General features: G+C 41.9%; 1 protein-coding gene across 2 annotated transcripts; it reads right to left on the bottom strand.

Annotated features, from left to right (window-relative positions):
- Window positions 1-8,744: 8,744 nt before the first annotated feature.
- Window positions 8,745-20,799, bottom strand: ARL5A (ADP ribosylation factor like GTPase 5A). 2 transcript variants are annotated; one of them, XM_059820183.1, is made up of 6 exons: window positions 20,710-20,799; window positions 18,595-18,655; window positions 15,373-15,520; window positions 14,150-14,233; window positions 11,281-11,432; window positions 8,745-10,861 (listed from the first exon to the last, which is right to left on the bottom strand). In XM_059820183.1, the coding sequence occupies exons 1-6, from the start codon at window positions 20,753-20,755 to the stop codon at window positions 10,813-10,815; spliced, it is 540 nt and encodes a 179-aa protein (XP_059676166.1). In that variant the 5' UTR covers window positions 20,756-20,799; the 3' UTR covers window positions 8,745-10,812. The 2 variants fall into 2 exon arrangements, with proteins under 2 accessions (XP_059676166.1, XP_059676167.1); XM_059820184.1 differs by lacking the exon at window positions 18,595-18,655 and having other exon boundaries at window positions 20,710-20,776.
- Between the last annotated feature and the right edge of the window lie 1,273 nt (window positions 20,800-22,072).

Raw genomic sequence — 22,072 nt, 5'->3', positions numbered from 1 at the left:
CTCTTTCAGTCCCACCTCCCTCCTGCCCTCTCTCTGCTCCTCACCACCTATTCCCACCCCTTGCCAGTGCCACAAAAAAGCTGTTTGAGCCATCTGAACCACACTGATTTAGCTAGAAATTATTCAAAAGGATACAAACAAAAGTAGTTTTATCACAACTAGGTCTCCGAGTGTCACGCAAGCGTTCGTGGTGCTGCGAGGAAGGGAGGGGGGAAGGGGATTTCTTTTGGTGGCAGCGCAGGCTTAAAATGTTCGATCACCTTGGATATAGCAAAATTCCATTTAAAAAAGTGCTTTTAGTCTGAAGTATTTGCTAATGAAAAGGAAGAACCTGCCCCCATCTGGCCTCCCTGCAAGGAAGCAGCCCAAGGTGGAGCTGGAGCAAGAAATCCTTGGCAGTGACTTCAGAAGGGGAGCGCTGGGCAGGATGCAAACACTAACTCCCGAGCCGCAATCCGTGCTCAGAAATGGGTGGTATTTCAGGTTTTGGATCAAGGTTTGACTGGCAGAAAAGCGGAGATAATTATAATCTTTCTGGAGCAGCTCCAGTCATTCTATCATTTGTTTGTGGGGTGCAGATGGGTCCAACTGTGCCGTGCGAACAGGAATATATAGGCTTCACCATCTGCTGCCAATGTGGGAAGGGAACCATAGTCCCCTCAGTAAATCTGTGCCCACCGCCGAAAAACAGAAAAACAATAGTTTTATTCATTTTGCCTCTATAAATCTCTACCACATCACATATTCTGTATTACACTTCCAGGCAGAAACAGCTTTTGACAAAAATTACTCGGCCTGCAAAGCGGAGCGGTCTCTCCCCAAGGAGGAAGGGGCAGGAGAAACCCATTGGTCAAAATCCAGAGGGACCTCTTGCTTTCAGAAAATCAGAAATAAGGTTTAATTTTAAATCTCAAATTAGCTAAAGCCCAGATACCTTCCACGTGCCTTCCCCCTCTCCCTGCCCCAGCTGCCCTCTGTCCTGGACCTCACTCCTTTGCTGGGCTCAGCGTGAAATAGTGGCTGTTGCTGCCGGCTGGCAGCAGAAATCCCATGTAAGAATGGGATTTTCCCACCTTATCCCAGTTAAGGGCTACCTCACTTACCAATACGCACCTTTTTTGCATTATCCCAGGATTCTCCTTAAAGGCACCAGGAAAGGTGCATTTAACGGTTTAAACACATGGTGGAAAAAACTGTTTTGCCTGGCTTCAGGCCTCTCTTGTCCATAGGATGGCGAAGAGCAGCTTGTTCCTCTCTGCAGGAGTTTACCTTTAGGGACTAGTCCACACAACTGATAAAAATAGGGTTTGGCTACGGCAGTTTATCAGCACACAGATCGTTAAAGGATTCTTCGTACAAGACATCCAGAGGGCAAGCGATGCTGGGATTTGCCGTCCGCAACTGGGCTTGGATTGCTGCTGCCAGGGCCACAAAAATAACCCAAACAAATCTCATATCAAAAATGTCCATAGCAGACCACCTGAAGGCCACTTTATCCCCACATATTACGTACATTAAAAAAGGAATACAAAAGGGGTAACAACAAAAAAAAAAAAAAAAAAAAAAAAAAAAAAAATCACAGTTACTCCAAAACTGTGCACTTGAGAGTTTCTGTCTGCAGTGGATGAAAAGCTTCAGAGCCAGCGGCTAATGCATTTTGTGTAAAACCACTTGCTTTAAGTAGCCACTTTGTCTCCTGCACAAATAGCACGGGTTCGTATTCTATGCCGAGGTCAAGAGTTGAGCAGTGGAGTGGAGGTGTATGGAGGAGGAAGGTACATGGATTTCTGAGCTCCTGTAAAAGAGGGTCTTAGTGATCTTAATAAATTATTATTATCAGCTCACACCACACAGCAGGCAAATGGTTACCAATGAGAAACCTCACCCAGCGCAGCGAAGGGCCTCCATGACCGAGCAATGCGTGGAGGAACCATACCACAGGCTCCTTCGTGGCATCTTGCACACCGCTAGTCGTGAACAAGTACAGGCATGACACCAGGATCGGTGACCGTTTATTACTTTATTAACTCACAGCAGTTTCGATTTCTCTCTTACGCACCTAGCTGATGCGTGCAAAAGCTGCTCTGTGGAGAGGGAAAATTTACTGGTAAGAAACTTAAGAAACTAATCATTCTCCTCACTTTGTTTCTTGAGACATGTTTTACAAAAGCCTGGATGAAAAATAAGATACTGAAAGTTCTTATGAAAATTTGTCTATCAAGTAAAGTTCAAGACTTTCTTTCATTTATCAGCTAGCCTATTCACTGCAGCGTGAACACTACAGCACCTTTGGCATCTCGCAGCAGAAGAGATTCGACACATACCGATACAAGCATACCGCTTATAGGAACACGCTACCAACAACAGCAACCTGTACTCAAATATGTTGTCAAATATATTTAAAGCCTTTCAAAAAAACCCAAAAACCACTTCTCAACCAACAGAGCAACTGGATTATTTGTTGCTTAGTACACTGTATAAAACTGTTTTCTAAAAGCAGAAGAAAATCCATACCGCAACAGTAAGGGAAGACTTACCGGCTTGCACAGCCTAACGTGGTGCAAGCTCAACGCCCCTGAGGCCAGCAGCCCCCCGGCTGACCGGCCACGTCGCACAAGGACGAGAGCAAGCAGATGCCCAAGTCACCACTATCCACGGGCTTAAAAACAACGCTCACGTGCTACTGCAAACAGGAGCAGCTACACTGGCAAAATGTATTATGCTAAACAAACTCAAAATTATTATAAAATATATATTACCTTGAAAAACAAGTTGTCAAGCTTACTCAGAAAATGGTACGGTAAGTCTAAAATGAAGAAGTTATCCGGCCAACTTCATACAAACAGTTAGGTTTATTAGTCGTTTACACAGCTCTAATACGCATCCATTAATTCATGTTTCAAAGCTATACATACAGGTAATAACGGGGTGTCTGTTAGGATTTGACAGTACAAGGACCTCAGAAGCAAGTCTTCAACAGTACCAGCATTTATACTAAATCTTTATTTATGTACAAAAAATTTAGATAATTTTCATTGTTACTATTCCATGACCTGCATCTCTTTCCATGACCCCAATAGTTTGCCTACATATGTATACACACACAAATATATATTTTCTGGCGCCTTCCAATTCTGAAGCATCAGGGGCAAAAAGCAAGACAGAACAAAAAAGTTAATAACAAGCATTAACTCTGAAGACGTTGACTATTCTGTAGTTTTGCATCTAATTCAACCTCATATTAAAGAGCCACATTCAGAGAGAATAAATCAATGCAGACTGTGCAACAAAAGAGTAATGACACGACCTGTAATTTTAAACGCGGTAATAGGATCAAAAAAGTACTACATTATGTTTTAATTTAAAAAAACCCACACAATTAAAGAGAACACAGCAGTCTAACTTTCATACAGTCAAGAAGAAAAAGCCAAATAAGTAACAGCATTTTCTGTTAAAAAGTCTATTTACAGTTTCATACACCAGGCGTAAACGACTAAGCCGAGGCTCGTTTCAGCGGGTCTGCTCTACACAGGACAGTCAGGTGTTGGATGCAGAAGGAAAATGGTCAGAGTTTAGCCATGGCAAACTTTTTTCTTGTGTGCAGTTAAACAGAATAAGGGTATTTAATTCTAAAACCATACCAGAATAAAAACCTTTGGAAAAAACTTATTTTGTACGTATTTCTTATGGATGAATGTGGTGATCTATAGACTAAGATTAGACAGCACCAAGGGGACGCGAGGCAGGCAACAGGCCCACGGCCCGAGGAATGAACAGACAAAAAAAAATGTATCTGATAATGGTGTCTTTTTTTTTTTTTTTTAAATCACCTTATATTTCATTGGATTCAAAAGAAAAACAAGAGCAGTTTTCAGAAAAGTTGTAGCAAAGTCAAGGACTAACGGAGTTAAGAGGAAAAGACAGAGGCAGGAGGCAGCGCAGGAGCGAGCACGGCTTTGCAGGCAGCTCACCGTTCCTACACCCTCCAGCAAAAAATGTCCGGAGGAAGAGTAGAGCAGCGTGCAGCATAGACACACGGAGATGAAGCCCTCCCAAACGGGAAGAGCTTGTCACAGAGGGAAAAGACTTCCGCTAGACACACAGCTCAAATCGGAGGCAGAGGGTAAAGACTGTTGCCATCTCTTACAGCATCGTACTAGAGGGGTTGAGTCATCTACTTATTCCTCAAAACTCAGTTAATGACATCTGCCTATGCATTACTTAACAGAAAAGTGATTCTACAACAAGAATACCACATGGATACAAATACTGCGCAGTTAGAAATAAAGCAACAAGTCCAAAATTAACGCACAGGAACAAGACCATTCGGGTTGCAGAGCTGACTGGCAACATACCTTTAGTACAGTAAAACAATAATTTAATTTTATTTTTTTTAAGCCAGCTTTGGTTTCATCTCTTTTGCTTTTGAAGAAGTTAGCTGTAATCCCCCACCACTCCCAAGGTTGCCAATAACAGTGTGCGCTATGCGAATATGCCGGAGCAGCACACCACTGGAATTCAGCATTTTCTATGGGAAAAGAGCATTTCACCATTCACTTTCATCTCCATTCTATGTCAAACCAGCCAACACATACTTACTACCAAACTTGCCCCAAATGCCAATCTCCCAGTACAAAACCCGTCACCGCAGGTTTGGCAGAACAGTGCATTTCACCCCACTAACGCCTAGAGAACCCCATGTATTAGGTCAGAAATCATATCTTCGCTTGAAAAGTTTCACCACAGCATATACACACACGAAAGATTTAATGCAAACAGTAAAATTTTGATAAGTGCTTTCATCTTATACTAATAAATACTGGTAGTTTTTCAAGAATTAGCAATTCTGAAGTTATCTATAATTGTGTATGTGTGCTTGCACACGGCTTCCCCTCCCCCCCAAACTCCAAACCAAATTTGTGTTTCATCTCTTCAACAAGAATGGAAGAACCGGATGAATTCCCTTCAACTAAAGGAAAAACAGATTTTAAAAGCCCGGAAAGACAAAAAGAGGTAAGGGGGAAACAATTCAAGGAATGTTCTGATAAAATTTCAGGAAAAGTTACTTAATAGACTCATAATTGAACTTTATTATAATAAATAGCTTTATAAAAAAAATTAGCTAAATTACTTGAATAAACATGCTTAAATCTCAGACACAGCAGTGTTCAAGCCAGGAAATGCAGCCCTCGCAAGTCTCTGTATTAATCTGAAGCAGTGATTTTGTACGTTCCGGAACGAATTTTATTGCAGTATCAGTGTTAGCCACATACTTTAACGCATTTCTTTCAGAAAGAAAACAAACTTTTTAGAGCGCGAAGTACAAAATACAAGTGATCAAAAGAAATATGACCCTGGTCATATGATTAATGCGTGTACAGATGAACTTTGCACTTGTAACAAACAGACAGATAATATACTATAACGTAACCACATCGTTAGTATACTAATCTGAGCAGCTTACTTTATACTCGAGGAATTACAGGTTTAGTGTTGGAGGTTAGTATTATAATCCAGTATTCGGTAGAGCCTAAGGACAAAGAGCTCGGTTCCCTCCGCCACCTGCTCACCGCTCCCCGGAGAGCCCGAAGCGCAGACTGGCATCTACAGCAGCACGTACAGGCCAAGTACGGGACTGTGGCTACAGGAGTAAAGGTTTTGAGAAAGAACGTAGTAAGAACAGTTGAGGACATGTTGAAAACTTTCATGAAAACATAATACAGACACAGTTTAAACTGGATCAGTTACCATTCCTCTATCATACACTACCAATTCTTCAATTTATTAGCCATAAAAGTGCTCAGGCTTTCCAATCTGAGGTTCTCTTTTTTTCTCTTTCACTCTTTGAATCTCTCCGCAGGAGAATACGTCTTTTCCTGGCCACCTCTTCTACCCTCCGGTGTTTGATGCAGGAAGTATTTAGACAAGACTAACACTGAGCTGATGATTTATAGAATGATTTATAGCCTTCCAGGTAAAGCAGTGCTTTCTAACTTGATTCAGTATCAGCTAAGTTTTCTAAATTTACAAATAGGAAAAGCTTAAAAAACCTCACCCAGCTTGTGTCCTTACTCTTAAGTAGGTTTAAGTAGGCTTAAAAGGCTAAGGGTGGTACGTGAGTATGATCCTGTTACGAATAAAGGCTACTATCTGATGTGAAGACCATTTTCAAAAAAAGTTTCTGTACAATATAAAAATTACCTAGTAAAGTCCTAGTAAGGCAAGAATATAATTTCTGCTTATGATTTGAAAGCACGTTGTAAAAAAGTTAGTGGCAACCACTTATAATTCCTCATTTTTGTACATTTAATATATTCACTGCAACAATTCTACTCAAGTCACATTTGTGTTTATAGTACATATCACAACTGTATGCAAAGACGTTTTTCTTTCCCAGTGCCGTTCCTGGTGACATCAAATCATTCTTGTCCCATAATGCTCAATGATGCACCACTTAAAGGCTTAATATTACATTCATTTGAATTAGCTGAAAAACTGTTTTTCAGACATCATTAGTCTGACAGCAGCAAAGTTTATGTTTTACTAGCCAATTAAAGAGGAACTACTTACATGAGGATGCTTACAAGGCCAAGTATTCTTGGATTAAGTTATTTAAAGAGAGTTCCTTGAAAAGAATTCCAGCTAACAAATCTGATACAAGGACAGATTTAGTATTTCCTCTCACAAAGAAAGCTAGCTATGGGAAGTCTAATAAATGGAAAAGTGCTTGGAATGCAGAGGATAGAAAGAACTGTAACAAATAAATTTATCATAAATCGTGTTAAAACCGGTGTGCAGGGAGGGGAAAAAACCCACTCATTTACACACATTTAGTTGCTTTTATAGAAATATATCTAGTTTAAGGAAAATGGGAATTGTAGCATATGATGAAAAAAAACAATCGCTGGATTAGTTTTAGGCACTTGAGCTGCATAGACCGTAGAAGGTGCCCATCAGATACATTTAACATTCAGACATGCACACGTACACCTAGGAGCATACTACATAATGCACAGGAAAACAGCTATTAAGCCTCCCTGGGAAAAAAAAAAAAATGAAAAAAAATGAAGCTAGGTAGATCCCTGTTCACATTTTCCAAGTTCACATTTTCCAAGTTCTATACCCCACCTTTCCTCACAACTAAAAACCTGCGTAATTTTCAGATCACAGAGGCAGCATATTGTAGAGCTGATTTACAAGTTTATTATTTGCTAAACCAAAAGAAACATTTTAAGTATTAGACTATTGAAATATGACTTACTGCTGTATTTTTTTGCTAGTAAAATGGCATTCTGCAGCATAAACTTAAAATAACTGTTTTTAAAGACCCCTCCCTTTTTCTGCATAATATCCTAAGAATTAATTTCATGAAGAACAAAGTAATCTTAAGCTTTAGCCGAAAGCCGAGGCAATACAACACGCAGAGGGCGAAAACACAAAAGCAATACAAATCAAGGTCATGACTCATGTTAAGACAATCACTTCCAAACAACAACCGAGTGGAGTTGAAAGCAGCATTGATGCAAAGTTAACTTGCTTTTCTATGGACAAAGTTGTGAGAAAATGTGAATTGCCCTACAGGGAAAAGAAAAAAAGCTGTAAACAAGCAGCACGTACAAAGGGTTTGCATGTTCAGAAGTTTGTCTGCTCTTCTCCAGCTCTACTAGATGACTAAATTTAAAATCATTTCTAACATTACACGAAAGGCAAGGTGCATAGGAAAGGACCGTCACAGCCACAACGCTACAGTGAGGGGATACACCTGTATATTCTTCTTACTTTCATCTCATTAGTATCTGAGCAAACACACTTGTTCTCATGAAGAACCTTCAGGCAGACAAACTGTCCTACAACAAGTTCCACTGCAATGTCAGGATGACACTACTCCGCTTTCGCTACACTTTGCTGCACTTAAAGCAGACAATTTGGAATCGTCACCTCTGTTTACAATGGGGTGACAAAGAGTTTCCCAGCTACTATAGACAAAATCCATCATCCTTTGATGGCAAATCCAGCATTTAAAATGAAGGTGTGTCTTCCTTTGATTCCTAAGCCGCAATCAAGAATGCTGCAGGCACACGATGCGTCAGTAAGCATTGGCCACCACTGAATTCTAGCTACTGAAGAGCAAATCTGCCCTCTAAAATACTATGGGATCACAAAATAGATAGAACAGACGACTCATCGTTACACGTGACAGGACATGCACTTCTTTTGCAGTCAGGTTAAGGCTGGATTGCTCACCGCCCGAGACACACACAAGGATTTACTCTTTAGGGCACAAAAGATGTTGTTTTAACAGGCAGTCTTCACGTGTGCAGTTATTTCCAACTCCCTACTAGGGTCTGTTGCCACATGTGAAACAAAGATGAAGTGAACCACGCAGTATCGTAGAGGCCACAGAAAGTGGAAGTACCCAAGATACTGAGAGGGGTAAAAGAGTAAACGTAAGTTTACTTATGTGTAAACATGTCTGGTTGCAACGTAAGCCACACCTGGAAAAAACCACCACACTTTCATTATATGGACATACTAAGTCCTACAAATTTAAGCAAAAGAGTAAGCAGCAAATTTCAGCAAGAAGCAGGTATTAGAATTCTGCTCCACAATTTTTCTTTCCTTAACAGGAACAACTCGTTTTCTTAAAAACAAACAAAAAACCCAACACACACAACCTGTGCAGATTCAGGCAAATGTATGCTAAAGCAAAATATTTTAAAAGGATGAAAGGGAAGACATAAGACTCAAAAACCAAACACTTAGGTTTATAAGCAAGTCTGCTTTTTCTTTTTTTAAGACTAGAAAACATACAATTCCATTTCATACGCAAGTGTGCACAGAGCTCGTTTCTTGAAGATACTATCAGATAAACTGAGAAAGTCTTTGCATTAAATTGTTATTTCTTCAAACATTTATACATTTTGCAATACACCAGTTAAATACCAATATCTATGTGCATGCACTATAAATATATGCATGTACACATTAAAATGTTTAACAAAGACAGCAGATTCCCTAGCCAGTGAGCATCATAGAGATACCAAAAATATATTAAAAAGTTAAATTCTTTACCTGCCTTTGTTAAATACAGACTTTTGAAATCGCCTCCCTTCTTTTCCCCACAAATTCATAACATGATCCCGTGAAGCAGGCAGGTGGGAAGGCAGGTGTGCTGACTCGATTATCCCATAACCAAAGATAAGCACCTTAAAAAGTTCAAACTAAGCTTTTTCTTTAAAATGTCTTTTCCATCCTCATCAGATGTATGAGCTAAGAAAGGGAAGGACATTTTAAACAAAGTTTTATTCCATTTTGCTACACTCCCCAATCATACATCTCCAACATAAAAGCCTATGATTAAGGCTAGGTACACTTTCACAATACTGACGACATTTCAAACCATCCAACTGTCAACCCACTGAAAAGCCTGTATCCTTTAAAATGGTAATTCTGTTTGGGACACCCATCCCATTAGATACTACAGTAAGAAAAGATAATCACGTAGTGTTCGACACCCCTTTATAACTCACCTGGGGACCATGCAAGGGAGTTATACTTTCAAGAAGTACTAACCTGGAACTTCTGTGGGAACGTGATCAAGGGGTCACTTTTCAAGTAGTGTAATCTGTTTTGTTCCCCATCCCAGTTCCATCCATTGCATATAGATATATATATATACACACACATTTTATACTATCAAAGAGAAGTGTGCCTTCCTCTGAAAAACATTTAATGCAGAGTATGACTTGTTTTGTAAGATTCCAGTGGGACTTTTAAACATACTTTTGTGCCTATTCTTTGGTTAGGGAAAAAAAAAAAGAGATTACATTTTTCCCTTTATGACAGCTAAAGGTACTTCTACTAGACTTGAATGATAAATGAACAGTACTGCAAAAAAGGAAAAGCAGTACCATAGGACAGCAAAACAGGCACGTTTTGGAATCACCTAATCCAATGATGACTACAATAAGAAAAAGAAAATCTGTTTCATTTTAAACTCTTTGGCAAATTCTTACTGTTTGCCGACACTGTAATTTGAAGTTCAATCCATATGCCCCGATCCATTATGCCATCCTCCCTAACTGAAAAATGATGTGAGAAACAAGCAATGGCCTTAAGAGAGAGTTTGCTTTATAAAGTTGTGGTGAGCCAACTGTCTGATGGTTGTTGCAGCCATACAGATAACAAAGGAAAAGAAATTGTGACATGTTAGCGATGTCAAATATTAGTACTACTGTCAACATATTGATTCCGCTTTGCACACTGGTCTGAACAGATTGCAATTAACCTAAAATTGAGGTATAAATATACACAACTATGTACAGTACACATACAGGAAAATATTTTTGCATTTGTAACATCGGTAACCTTAAAAATACTGGAAAGTTGGTATCTATGCCATTGATTTGCTTGCTAATTTACTGGAATAACGAAGCCAACATCTTCAACTAGAGAGGACTACAATGGAATAATAAAACTCAAAATTAAAAGCTTCTTCCTCTCACTTCATCTTCACCACGCTCAACATTGGACTGTTCTGAGTGGCTGTATCTTGAAAAGAAGGTTGATCACAGCTTTTAATGCATCCTCAGAGGAAAAGAAACGGGAAACCAAACTGGAGCCCCAGCTGCATCTTTCGTTTTGCTGAATGGTCTTAATTTATATACATGTATGTGTGTGTGCATCTATGTAGAAAATAAAGTTGAAATCAGTTCAGTATAAATACATCTAACCCATTAATTCTGCCACTGTGAAGGTAATCATGGGTACAGCTCTTTTTAAGCAATGTCTGTGCAAAGAGGTCATTAAAAATCATCTGATCTTAAGTCTTGACATCATCCATTCGAGTCCTTGGCACAATCTGTAAACAAAAGAGATAATTTTTAAGGAATACATGCACTTCTCAGGATAACTTGAAAAAAAATTATTCCATGGCACCAATTTAAATTCTTCCTAAGAACTCTGTAATTTTGACTGAAGGAATCATTTCCAGAAACAACTCACTCTGAGCGCAGTATTTCATAGATCTTATTATGCAAGCTATGGGTGAGAGACCTCAGATCCCAGCACTTCAAGCCATACATTGAAGTTATCTCTAATTATGATTATTCTTAATAAACCAGAAGAGATTTTAGGTTGTTCCCAGTATGTTCTGAACCCCAAAATCTTCAAGTGTAAGATTATTATTGACAGGGGAGAATGTGTGTTAAAACCAAGCACCACAATAAAAACATCAAAATACTTCAAGATTCCCCTCCTACAGACAAAAATAACTCTTACCCCTCTCCAGTTAGAGCACAGCATGCCTGAATGTGCCACTGGTGATCCTTAATTGAAGTCAGTTTCAGAAACTGAGATATTTCAGCTACTGTCATACACTCTTTAACATCTTGCTTGTTAGCAAAGATCAGCAAACCTGCTTTTTTTAAGTCCTAGGGAAAAAGAAGAAAAAAGCTGATTACAAATCACCCCTCGGAGGCAAAAGATGAGATACCAAAGTAGAGAACCTTAAACGTGAGCAAAAAAACAACCACCCTAAACTATAAAATGCTGCAGGCTGATTGACATGTAACTTCAAAAATCCTTTGATCCAGCAGACCAAACGTCCATTTTTTGCCTAGGATGATCTGTAAAACCACGTACAATATTTTCTTGTGCTCTGTGAGGATCAGAGGCACCCTGTATCTCTGCGTGTGTGCCGCTGCAACAACGCCACACACCTCTAACAGTCAAGGCCTCCCATTTAACCCTGACCTTGCAGGTCATTCCTGCCTGGGTATCCAAACCAACCACGGCATTCTCCTGAACCTGGCTTTTATCTACACACCACGCTTTTATGTATTGCCATACTGTTAAGATTTATTTTTGTACCAAATTAGTAGATTGTGCAGCAGTTCTCATGCGGGGCAGGAGTGGGTTACCCCACCAGAACTTTTTAAGCACTGGTAAAACTTTGCCCAGCCTGAGTTGGGAAGTGCCAGCAGCGTGCGGGCTGGCACCCAGCTTGGCACTGTGGCTCACCAGAGCCAGAAGCACACCCTGCCAGCACAGCAGCCCTCTGCGAGGGAAATCCCACCCATTAAGAAGCATTAAGACTGCCACTGACAACGTAAAGCAAGCTGCAGTAATATTTTATTTAGAGGATACACAGAATTTGTAGACAATCATCACGTACACTGCTTTAGAATCAAAGGATGGACATCTACATGAACAAGCACATTGCAATAAACTTCTTTATAAGGCACATGCAATATTTAAAACAGCACTACTAACAATTTAGAGAACAGTGACTCTAGGGGCAAGCTTATTTTATCTCAGGCTGCTTGGAATTACACCAGTACAGGCACATATTATTGAAAATCTGTCCTTCCGAAAGTAAAAAGGTCTTCCCAGGAAGCCAAGACAACTCATTCACTTAAATGCCTATCAGCCACGCTAATTTTTACAAGCAGTAAAATTCATTCCCAAATGAACTACTGGTCCCGAAAATACTTGGAACTGATCTGGGCAACTCAATTTTGCCTTAATAGAAATTCAATTGAACTGGTTAGCAGAAATAAAATATTTTCAAAGACTGTAAGGAAAAGCTATTCTAAATAAATATCTGACTTTAATTTCAGCTAATATGTATTGTTGCTCTCCTCAAACATCATAGCACCTGCAGAGTTAGCAGAATATACTGAAAACATCCTGTTGTAAAACAATGGGCACATTTACTGTTAGATGGGCGCTTTCGGAGCACAGAAATAGTCACCCAACACGAAGCAAGGGCATTCATGCTGCTTGGAGTTCCAGACTTCCCTCATTTCAAATTCAGTTCGTTAACTTCTGCATCTCCCCTTATAGATTACAAAACAGAAGATGCAATTTTGTTTAGCAACTGCAACAGACTGAAGAGTACATCTCTGAAATTCTAATTATGACAGCAGCAGACCCAATGGCAACAGTCCCCCATGCCACATTTAACACTCCACCACAACCAAGAAAGCCAGACCTACTTTATTAGAATTTATTTTATTAGAGTAAACACAATTTTAATTTAAATACCAAAAATCAGACATTCAAGACACTAGGCAAAGCACTTGTTTTTTCTCAAATGCTTTAGATTACCATGATCACTCAAAGGAAATACATAGGCAGTCTTTGCCCTTCCTGCAGTCATCTACTAAACAGTGGTTATAGTTTAAACATAGATATAATATTTTGGGATATAATGCCATCAATTTTATGTATATCTTTGTATTCTGACAAATTTTGAAGCTTAGTGTCATCTCATACAAACTGATCTAGTTTGCATTAAACTTTTCTTATGAGACCCAGCAGTACTCAAGCTTACATAAACACATCCTTAGTAAAAATCAGGGCTCCGATCCTGCTACACTGCATGGATAGATTAAAGTCTTTGGGACATTCAGATCATGCAATACGTGCTCCTTGGCTTATACAGCAGCCCAGTATTTCTGAATCAGACCCAGATAGCTCAGTTTTAGACCTGACACGGGGCTCAATTTTAAAGAGGGTCTTTAGAAGTTAGCAAATTATACTCTCATTCTGCAATTCCAAGTACAAATAGAATGACGGCTACTGTAGCCATAGGCAGTCCATTTCTCCAGTTTTATAGCTGGTTGCTATAAGACATATTATTAAGGCTGTATCTGGTTCACCATGAAAACAGAAAACATCAAGCAACCATGAAGCTACCAAAATAGTAATTAAGTTGTCGGAGGAAACAATGTTTTTTTAAAACGATCTCATACAGCTATTAACATGCGTTGAAGTGTAAAAACCACAAAATTAATTTGTAGGTCCCAACTTCTGTTTCACTGAAGCACTCAGCTACTTTCGTGGGAGTTCCCTTCAGTAATTTGGTATGAATTTACAGCTTTACCGCGAGCTTTGGAAAAGACAGAGCCTCTAGCAGGAACAAGACAGCTCTGATACAGTACTACCTGCAGCTGGGAGGACGTGACTGTTGATGTTTGCCTCGGACTTCACTGGAGAGGCCTCTCTTCATTCTGGTCTGTCTCCAGCTAGCAGGCATAAGTGACAGCTTTCACAAGCAGCGTGCGGATCTGCTTGCCTTAACATATATCATCCAGATCTTACCCACAAGAAATATTAAAACAAAGAAAACACAGGGTCTACTCACCTCATGTGCTAACATTTTATACAGTTCTTCTTTAGTCACAGAAATTCTCTCTCTGTCCGTGCTGTCCACAACAACTATCACAAACTTCAAGAAGTGAAAAGTTATTAGTCAGAGAACAAACTCTATCTTTGTGGCCACAGACTTGCCAGCAAAACAGATTACTCTTCCCATCACACTATCCAGACAACCTGCTGGATTATCAGATATCATCCTATTCCAGGTACACTTCTCCCAGCTGGAGTGTGATCACCCACAGCACTGGTACGGTTTACAACTTTTGCAGTTGTTTCTATACAAAAGTAGTTCTGACACATCTTTTGACTTTCTGTTTTCCATTTTCAAGTAAAAAATTTATATTGAAAGCAAGTGTTTCTCTGTTATCCCAGACCTGTCTTTGTTCTTTGCTTAGCATAACCGAGGTAGCACACAGATCTCTCAATTTGTTGCAGCCTTAAAAAGGTAAACTGTATCAGCTTTCTCCCTCTCCTTCAAATACTAACATGCAAATAGATATCTGCAAGGGATTTAAAAATCCCATAAGCTCCATACTTCAAGAGCATACGTGCAGATACACGTCATAGCATCTTGTAGGGAAGCACAGGAGATCAAAGTTAGTTATTACAAAAAAAATAACTTTTTTTAAAAGACCACAATTGATAACACATAGGAAACCTTGACTTAAATCATTATTTTAATTGAGTTCAGTATAAGTGCTGCAACTTCATTGCTACAGAGTCCCTAAAATTCTTGGGGGTGCTTAAGTAAATTGATCATGGGAGCTTACAAGACAGAGCTCCCACAGTCTTGGAGGAAAACTTCTGGGCTTTCAATCTTATTCCTGAGGGGTTACACAGGTTTTAGAGTAGCTGCTACAGAGATAGAGCAGTCATGGTCCACAAGAGGGGACCTGTCAACATGGGGATCTGCAATACCAAGACAAACTGAGCACCTGCCCTAAGGCCGCAGATCCCCAGTCACAGAATCCTTACAAACAAGTTGGTTTTAATCGCAACCCCATATTACACATCTTAGATAAGAAATATAAAAGCAAGCCGTACAACAGCTTGCTATGGAGGAGACTTCAAAACCCAAAACTATGGTAACGTTCAAAGCACAGTTAATGCAGCCCTCTGGAAGGGTGTCTGGTACAGACCTCAGGTACGCTGCATTCCCTTCACCAGCAATGGTTACACTAAGTCTTCCAGCAAGGCGTTCATTCTCACCTCGGTGTTTGTATAGTAGGTGTTCCACGAAGACCGAAGAGACTCCTGCCCTCCGATATCCCACATCAGAAAGCGTGTGTTGTTAACCACTATCTCTTCCACGTTACTCCCTATGGTGGGTGAGGTATGCACCACTTCGTTCATGGAGCTGCAGAGGGAAGAGAGCGACTCGGTGAGAAACTGCAAAAACTGGCAAGTTACCTGCATTATCGAGCATCTTAGGACTGACTCCAAATTGACCTACTTCTGGAAAAACTAAACTTGACGGTTATTCCGCAGTAGAAAGCTTAGCAGGGGAATTTTAGCAAACACTCCTCATGCAGCAAACAGAGACAAGGTTTGACAGTGGAAGGTGAACAAAAATAAAAATAACAATAAATAAAAATAGCAATAAAAAAGGACTCAGTGAACTATACAATAATCAAATTACAAAGCTGAGAGAGCACTCACGAACAAAACTATATTATAATTAATTAAATCATAAAGCTGAGAGAATGTTTGCTTCAGAAGCTGTTTTAAGCAGTCAGCTTTTCTTTTTCCAGGCTGATGTTGGCACGCATGGGAGAGAGCAGTTGTTTTTCTTGAAGAATGTGGTTAAGCCACAAGATTTCCGAGGTTGCAGAAAAACAACGACTCATCATCCAGCTCCAAACATACTACATCTCACTCGCCTTCCAGTATAGGGCACTAAGAGCGTCCTTTCTTCACAATCCAGTTACTTTATGTCCAAACTTCCTTCTCTTCTCCCTTCAGCACAGGCCAATAACACTACTTTTTAGAGACAAATGCAGACATTAAATATTTCAAATATATTGTTTTAGAGATACTGAGTGCAACTTTGTCTTTAAGACAACCAGTTTCACATCAATAGTGATAACCAAATGTGTACTCTGGATACTCCTGAAGTTCAAATTATTTAAACCGTACTGTATGGGATATGCAAAAAAATTAACTGTAGCTTCAAGGAAAACATCAACCATTTTCAAAGAACCTATTGTTTTTTTTCTTCTGATAATCTTGATATATTTCTTCATTTTATAGGAACATTTTTTGAAGCTTTAGCAGAGCTTTCAGTTACAGTGACAGCAATTTGAGACTTGTAACAGTGCTGGAGTATTTCTTGAAGAGGATACAAAGAACCGAGGCAATAAAGTGTTGTGAAAAGGAACCCCAGTTACCCAGCGTCTTAGCAGCATATAACAAGAAACGTTCTCAATACATACATTTAACAGAGGCTATATAAGGGAAAGAGAAGGATTAGAAGAACCAATCAGAAAATCAAATTAAGAATAACAATGTCTGTGGCTGATTTCATATTTAAAAACCAGGTTTTAGCAGAGTTCTTTTAATGCTTGGAAGAGCCGTATCATGAATCCCCTTTCCTTGGCTGAACCTGCAGCCTTTCACATTCGAACTGTTGGCATCTCACAGTTTGCGATATGATAGGTGGACTTTTCCCTCCTCCCCACCGAAACAAGGTGAGCATGAAGCTTAATGGCACTTTTAGACACCTGATCAAAAAATCCTACTGCTACCTGGGGGGAGGGAGGAGATCTGAGTACAAGAACGGGAAGAAATGAAGTGTCTGTGGAGCTGCCGCGATCTGTTAGAAGAATCAGCACTCCAACGTCTGCTGTGACCCTCCATGACATCAAAGTAACGGCCAGTGCGCTACCCAACACTAGTTGTCCTGCTAGTTATCTCTGTCCATCTCTTATGAAAAGAGTCAAATGTATTCATTCATGCTTAGAACATTTATCTGCCATGAAGAAACAGTAAGAGAAAAAAAAAAAAACGGGATATGCAGAGATGGAGGTAGGGTTTAAGGAGGAGTCGAGCAGGAGGTACGGAGGACAGTACACATACAGAGCTCTGCCAAAGCAGCAAACAAGGGAAGGGGAATACAAGAAGAGAGAAGGGGAAGTCCTGTGGAGCTAAAACTAATAAAGAAAAAGGAGGCGTATAGAGGTCCACTGTACAAAAGGGAAAAGAAAACACTGAGACTGCAGAAATAAGAAGATGAGAAGAAGAATCATGAGACGTTTGTGGAGGAAGTGGAAAGACACAGGCAGCATTAAAATGCACCAAGGACGGCCCTCAGCTGCAGCAGTTACCAGTCTTAAAAATATTCTTCATTCTATTTATGCTTTTTAAAATCTCTCACTCCCAATTTAAATAAGGACAACCACCTTCATCTTTTCACTTTCTCTGCAGAATGTGCTAGGACGTAAGTGGCTGGAAATGCTGCATGAGTTTCGCGTTTTAGAAAGGCAAAAGCAGATCATAATTCGACAAAACCCAAACATTTGAAGAGAGCATATTTTAAGTGTAGGATTGGACCAGCAGGGCCATATCAGTTAACAGGAATTATTTCTGATACTGACTCAGGAACACTTCCTAATACCAGACTACTTCACGTGAGAAATCGCAAATCTGTTTCTATTACAAACAGACCTTGAGTCGCCTGTCCCACCTAGAAGCTTCTGAGTCTGTGGACAAATCCGTACCCTTTTATCAAAATGCAGTTGAGGACCAGAGATAGGAAGCTCATACAAGTTTCATGTAAACCAGTAGCAAGGTTAACCCAAGACAAACACAGGACAATGTCACTATTAAAGAGAGAAGCTGCACGACAGCTACCAACGCTAGTGGCTCAAATAAAGCCCCGGCCAGGCAGCACGGGCTGCCACCAGCCGCAGAGCTGTGTTGTCCTGGGTTCAGCCAGCGCTCAGCCTTCCTCCTTCATCCCGTACCACAAACGACATGAAAGTACATCTTGGTACGCAGGACAGTAGTCATGGCAGGGAGAGGTCAGGCTTCACCGCTTTGCTACTCACAGAACAATTTGTTTAGTATTTACACGCTGCGGCGTAGATCAGTTTAGCAGCGTTGTCCTGTGGCTAACCCTCAATATAATCATATTTTATGGAGTTGGCAAACAGCCTACACGGTGACACCAAAGGCAGTTGTGATTAAGTGGTAATAGCAATGTAATCTGATAAATAAAAGCTCTGAACAAAACCTTATTCATACACCAGGCAAAACACAGACCTTTCCAAACTCTAAACACATGCTTTGACCCACTGCCACCTACACTCTTCAGTAATCTTCAGCGTAAAGCTCTCAAAGCAAAAACTAACAGAGAAAGCAGCCACAAGTCAGAGTAATATATACAATGCACACCTTGAAACACGTGAAACGTCATCTGCAGTTCATACTTACAATTGATAAAGAATGGTCGTTTTTCCTGCATTATCCAGACCAACAATGATTACTTTGTGCTCTGAAATAAAAATATCACTAGTAAATCACATAGTTAACTTTGCTATCGCGATAACAACTGTGTTATGAAACAAGGTTAGTGTTGCATTTTTGACCCATTTCCTAAGCAAACACTGCCAAACTTCAGGTGCCACATTTCGTGGGCCATACCTAAAAGTTCATTTGTCTGCGGAGGTGCACAAACCCGTGTACTGTTCTGAGCAGGTCAGCGACTGTCGATTTTTCCCTACCTGCACATCTACAGGAACAATTTCTGAGAGGTTACATGTGGATTTTTTCCTTTTCTAAACTGCTAGAGCAATCTCACCCTGGAATCCTTTCCCAAGCTTCTACACGGTTTTGCAGATTGTAACAGACTGTGCTCTCTATTCCCCCCAACGACAGTAGCTCTCCAGAACACATGCTTACACATGTTAAATGTTCGTTTCCAAGGCCGTACTTTTATTATGGCCCGCAACACTTTAATCTCTTCGCAAAGAGCTGTTAAAAGCCACAACGCTGATCTGCACTGTAAGCAGGGCGATCCACCTGTCTCCCTCAGCGTCCCCTTTTCCTTTCAGCAGGTTTGGAACCTGGAGAACAGATTTGCCCACGAATATTTTACAGTACGCAGTCACCCGATTTAGTTTTAGATGAACCAATGAATACCACACAAAACTGCTCTGACACATATGCGAACACATTTTGGAGCTCAATGCCAGAACCAATTGTTGTTTCTATTTAGCACCTTCTTTCCTATACATCACAAAATTGAATTTGAATTCTACAGCTGGTGTTGTCAAGCACATTCAACTTTATGATTTCCAGGACGAGTGACTGCTGCCTGCTCTCAGCTACATTGAGCAACTTTTACTTGCACAAATCACCTTGGCTTCAATGGGACTATTCATGCAAATAAAAGCTCTGTGAGAAGGGGCTTTCTTCCCCCCTTCCCCAGCGGTCCACAAGGGCAATGAAAAGCCATTATAAGTCTGCCCAAGCTTCAGATGACCAGAGATCAATTCCTTCGGTTAGCAAAGTACACTTGCATTGATTTATCACACAGGAGAGAGGGAGGGGATAGGGGTCAGGTAAGTGGGGTTTCTTGGTTTTGATTTTATCAATATTGTGTGGTTTTGCAGAGTTGTCTGATATACCATCAAACACAAATTCCAGTTTTAATAACTTTGCATAACTGCACAATATTGTAAAAATATCTGCTTACCTGACCCCACATAACTAGGAACTTTTGTTTCTGGTGTGGTGTTGCCAGGATAGTGGATGTTAGGAAATCAGTTGGAACAGAAGATCTGAGGTGGGGCTGGATGCTACAAGACAAAAATATTTTGTTGGATTTGCACTAAGTGTTAATGGGCATAAAATTGGGACATTCAACATGCATGTGTGAGCGTACGTAAGTTCACTCAAAATCAAATTTAAGAGACCTTATAAACATGGGTAAGAGCGTCGGCATGGGCTTTGTAGTTAAAAGCTACAACCCTCATTAAAACCTTACTGTAAGGACACAGGTGTTACAAATCTGAAGCGATAAACAACGTTTACTCCATAAATGAGCAATTTCGCCAGGTATCGAGGTCGATCGCTTAAGACCGCTACCGAAGCGTACTCTGCAGATGCCAAGATGAGACTACGCGCTACAACGCAACACAGCTGTGTTCTTTCGGCACGCGTTAGTAACTTAACATCCACCTTCCAGGAAATCAGCTTTCCAGGGACTTAGAGGAGGAAAAAAAGGTTAACACCCCCCCCACCACCACCACCACCACAGCCTCCCTGGCCGCGGCTCGTCCTCCCGGGCCACCCCGGCGGCCGGGGCTGGGGGAGCGCCTCCGCCTCGCCCTTTAGCCCCAGCGGCCAGAACCGGGCCGGTTAAGAGGGGCGGGCAGCCAGCCCCTGCCCAACCGGCCGCCCCCGGCGCTCCCGCCGCCCCCAGAGCGGTTTCACAAGCGGCGAGGAACCGCCACCTCCCCCCGCCGGGGCTCGCCCTCAGGCCCGGCCCGGCACCTGCGCGCCCTGACACGTCCGCGGGCCGCCGCCGCCGCCTCGCCCCCTCACCCTGATGGTTGAACAGCCTCCATATCCTGGTGAAGAGGATCCCCATCCTCAGCCGGGGCAGCTCCGGGCCTCGCCGGCTCCTCAGCGCCTGCTGCGGGGCTACCCCGCTCCCGGGCCGCGGGCGAGCTCAGGGCCCGGCCCAGCGCCCGTACTGCCGGCGGAAAGGCGGGCTAGGGCCTCGCCGGGCCTGCTCACGCTCGGACATCGCCGCCCCGCTCCTCTCGCCTCACCGCCTGCCCGCGCCGGCCGCCGAGCGGGGAGAGCAACGCGCCGCGCTGCCGCCAGCGACCCCGCGGCCACCGTAGGGACGGGGGAGGCGGGGGCGGACGCGTCGCTGTGACGCAGCGGGGCGGGGCCGCCGCCAGGGCCGCCATTACGCGACTCCGCCCTCAGCGAGCGGCTACCGCGGCGGAGGCCGCGCTCGCCCCGCCGCCTCAGGCGAGGCGGCGGGGCGAGCGCGGCCTCCGCCGCGGTAGCCGCTCGCCCTTAGGTCTTCCCGCCCAAGGCCGGGGTTCTGAACGTCGCTACTCAGCAGCTGCGGCTGAGGAAACTCTACATTTACCTCATTATTTTTCTTTTTTAAAGCATCCTGGCCCCCCAAAGATAAATCTCTCTCTCCAAACCTGCCACAGCGTTTGGCACCTCAGGGATTTTTTAAAAAAACAGGTAACAAATAGGTTATGCACAGCTGTATGTGACAGGCTAGAGACGAGGTGTGGGATGTTTCCCCTCATTTGTCTCGTCCCTGACCAAAATACTGCTTTATTTAACAGAAGCACCGTGGTGTTTGATTTCTGTTATCCGCAAGCTGTCTAGCAGGGCTGATGCCCCACACCACCTACATTTTACCCTCAAGGCCTTTGCTAACGGCCGTACAAATGCTTAATTTTACATGGGTCGGTCATGTTTTGTCTTTCGGTGACGCCGGTGGTGGATGCAAATTTAAGCAGTGGGTATTTCCAGCACTAGGATTTGTAACTTTTGATTTCTCCAGGGAGCTGCAGGTAGGTTGCATAGCTGTTGGGACACGTCTTCATTCTAAACACTGCTGATGGGCACGGTAAAGAAAACCCACACCTGCAGGTCTCTGCAAAAGTGAATGTAACTGTGGGAGAGATAGTGTGAAAGAGTGAAACTGGTGGGAAGTCTGGCTTTTAAGTTTAAAAGGCATCTCCTCTGAAGCTCAGCGTTTGAAGGCTTTGCTTATCACCACAGCAATCCACTCAAGTTCCTTTTTGTTGAAAGCTTGGCCGGGTGGCAGCTGAGCCAGCCTTGGAGTTGTGTTCTGTGCCCACCTGGGATGGAGAAGCCTCCATCTTGAGATGGAGAAGCTCCTCTTGGGATGGGATGCCTTACTCGAGGC

This window comes from Gavia stellata, chromosome 8 (genome assembly GCF_030936135.1).
Source record: "Gavia stellata isolate bGavSte3 chromosome 8, bGavSte3.hap2, whole genome shotgun sequence".
Lineage (NCBI taxonomy): Eukaryota > Metazoa > Chordata > Aves > Gaviiformes > Gaviidae > Gavia > Gavia stellata.
The sequence above is the reverse complement of the archived record's forward strand: the minus strand, read 5'-3'. Positions and strand labels throughout refer to the sequence as shown.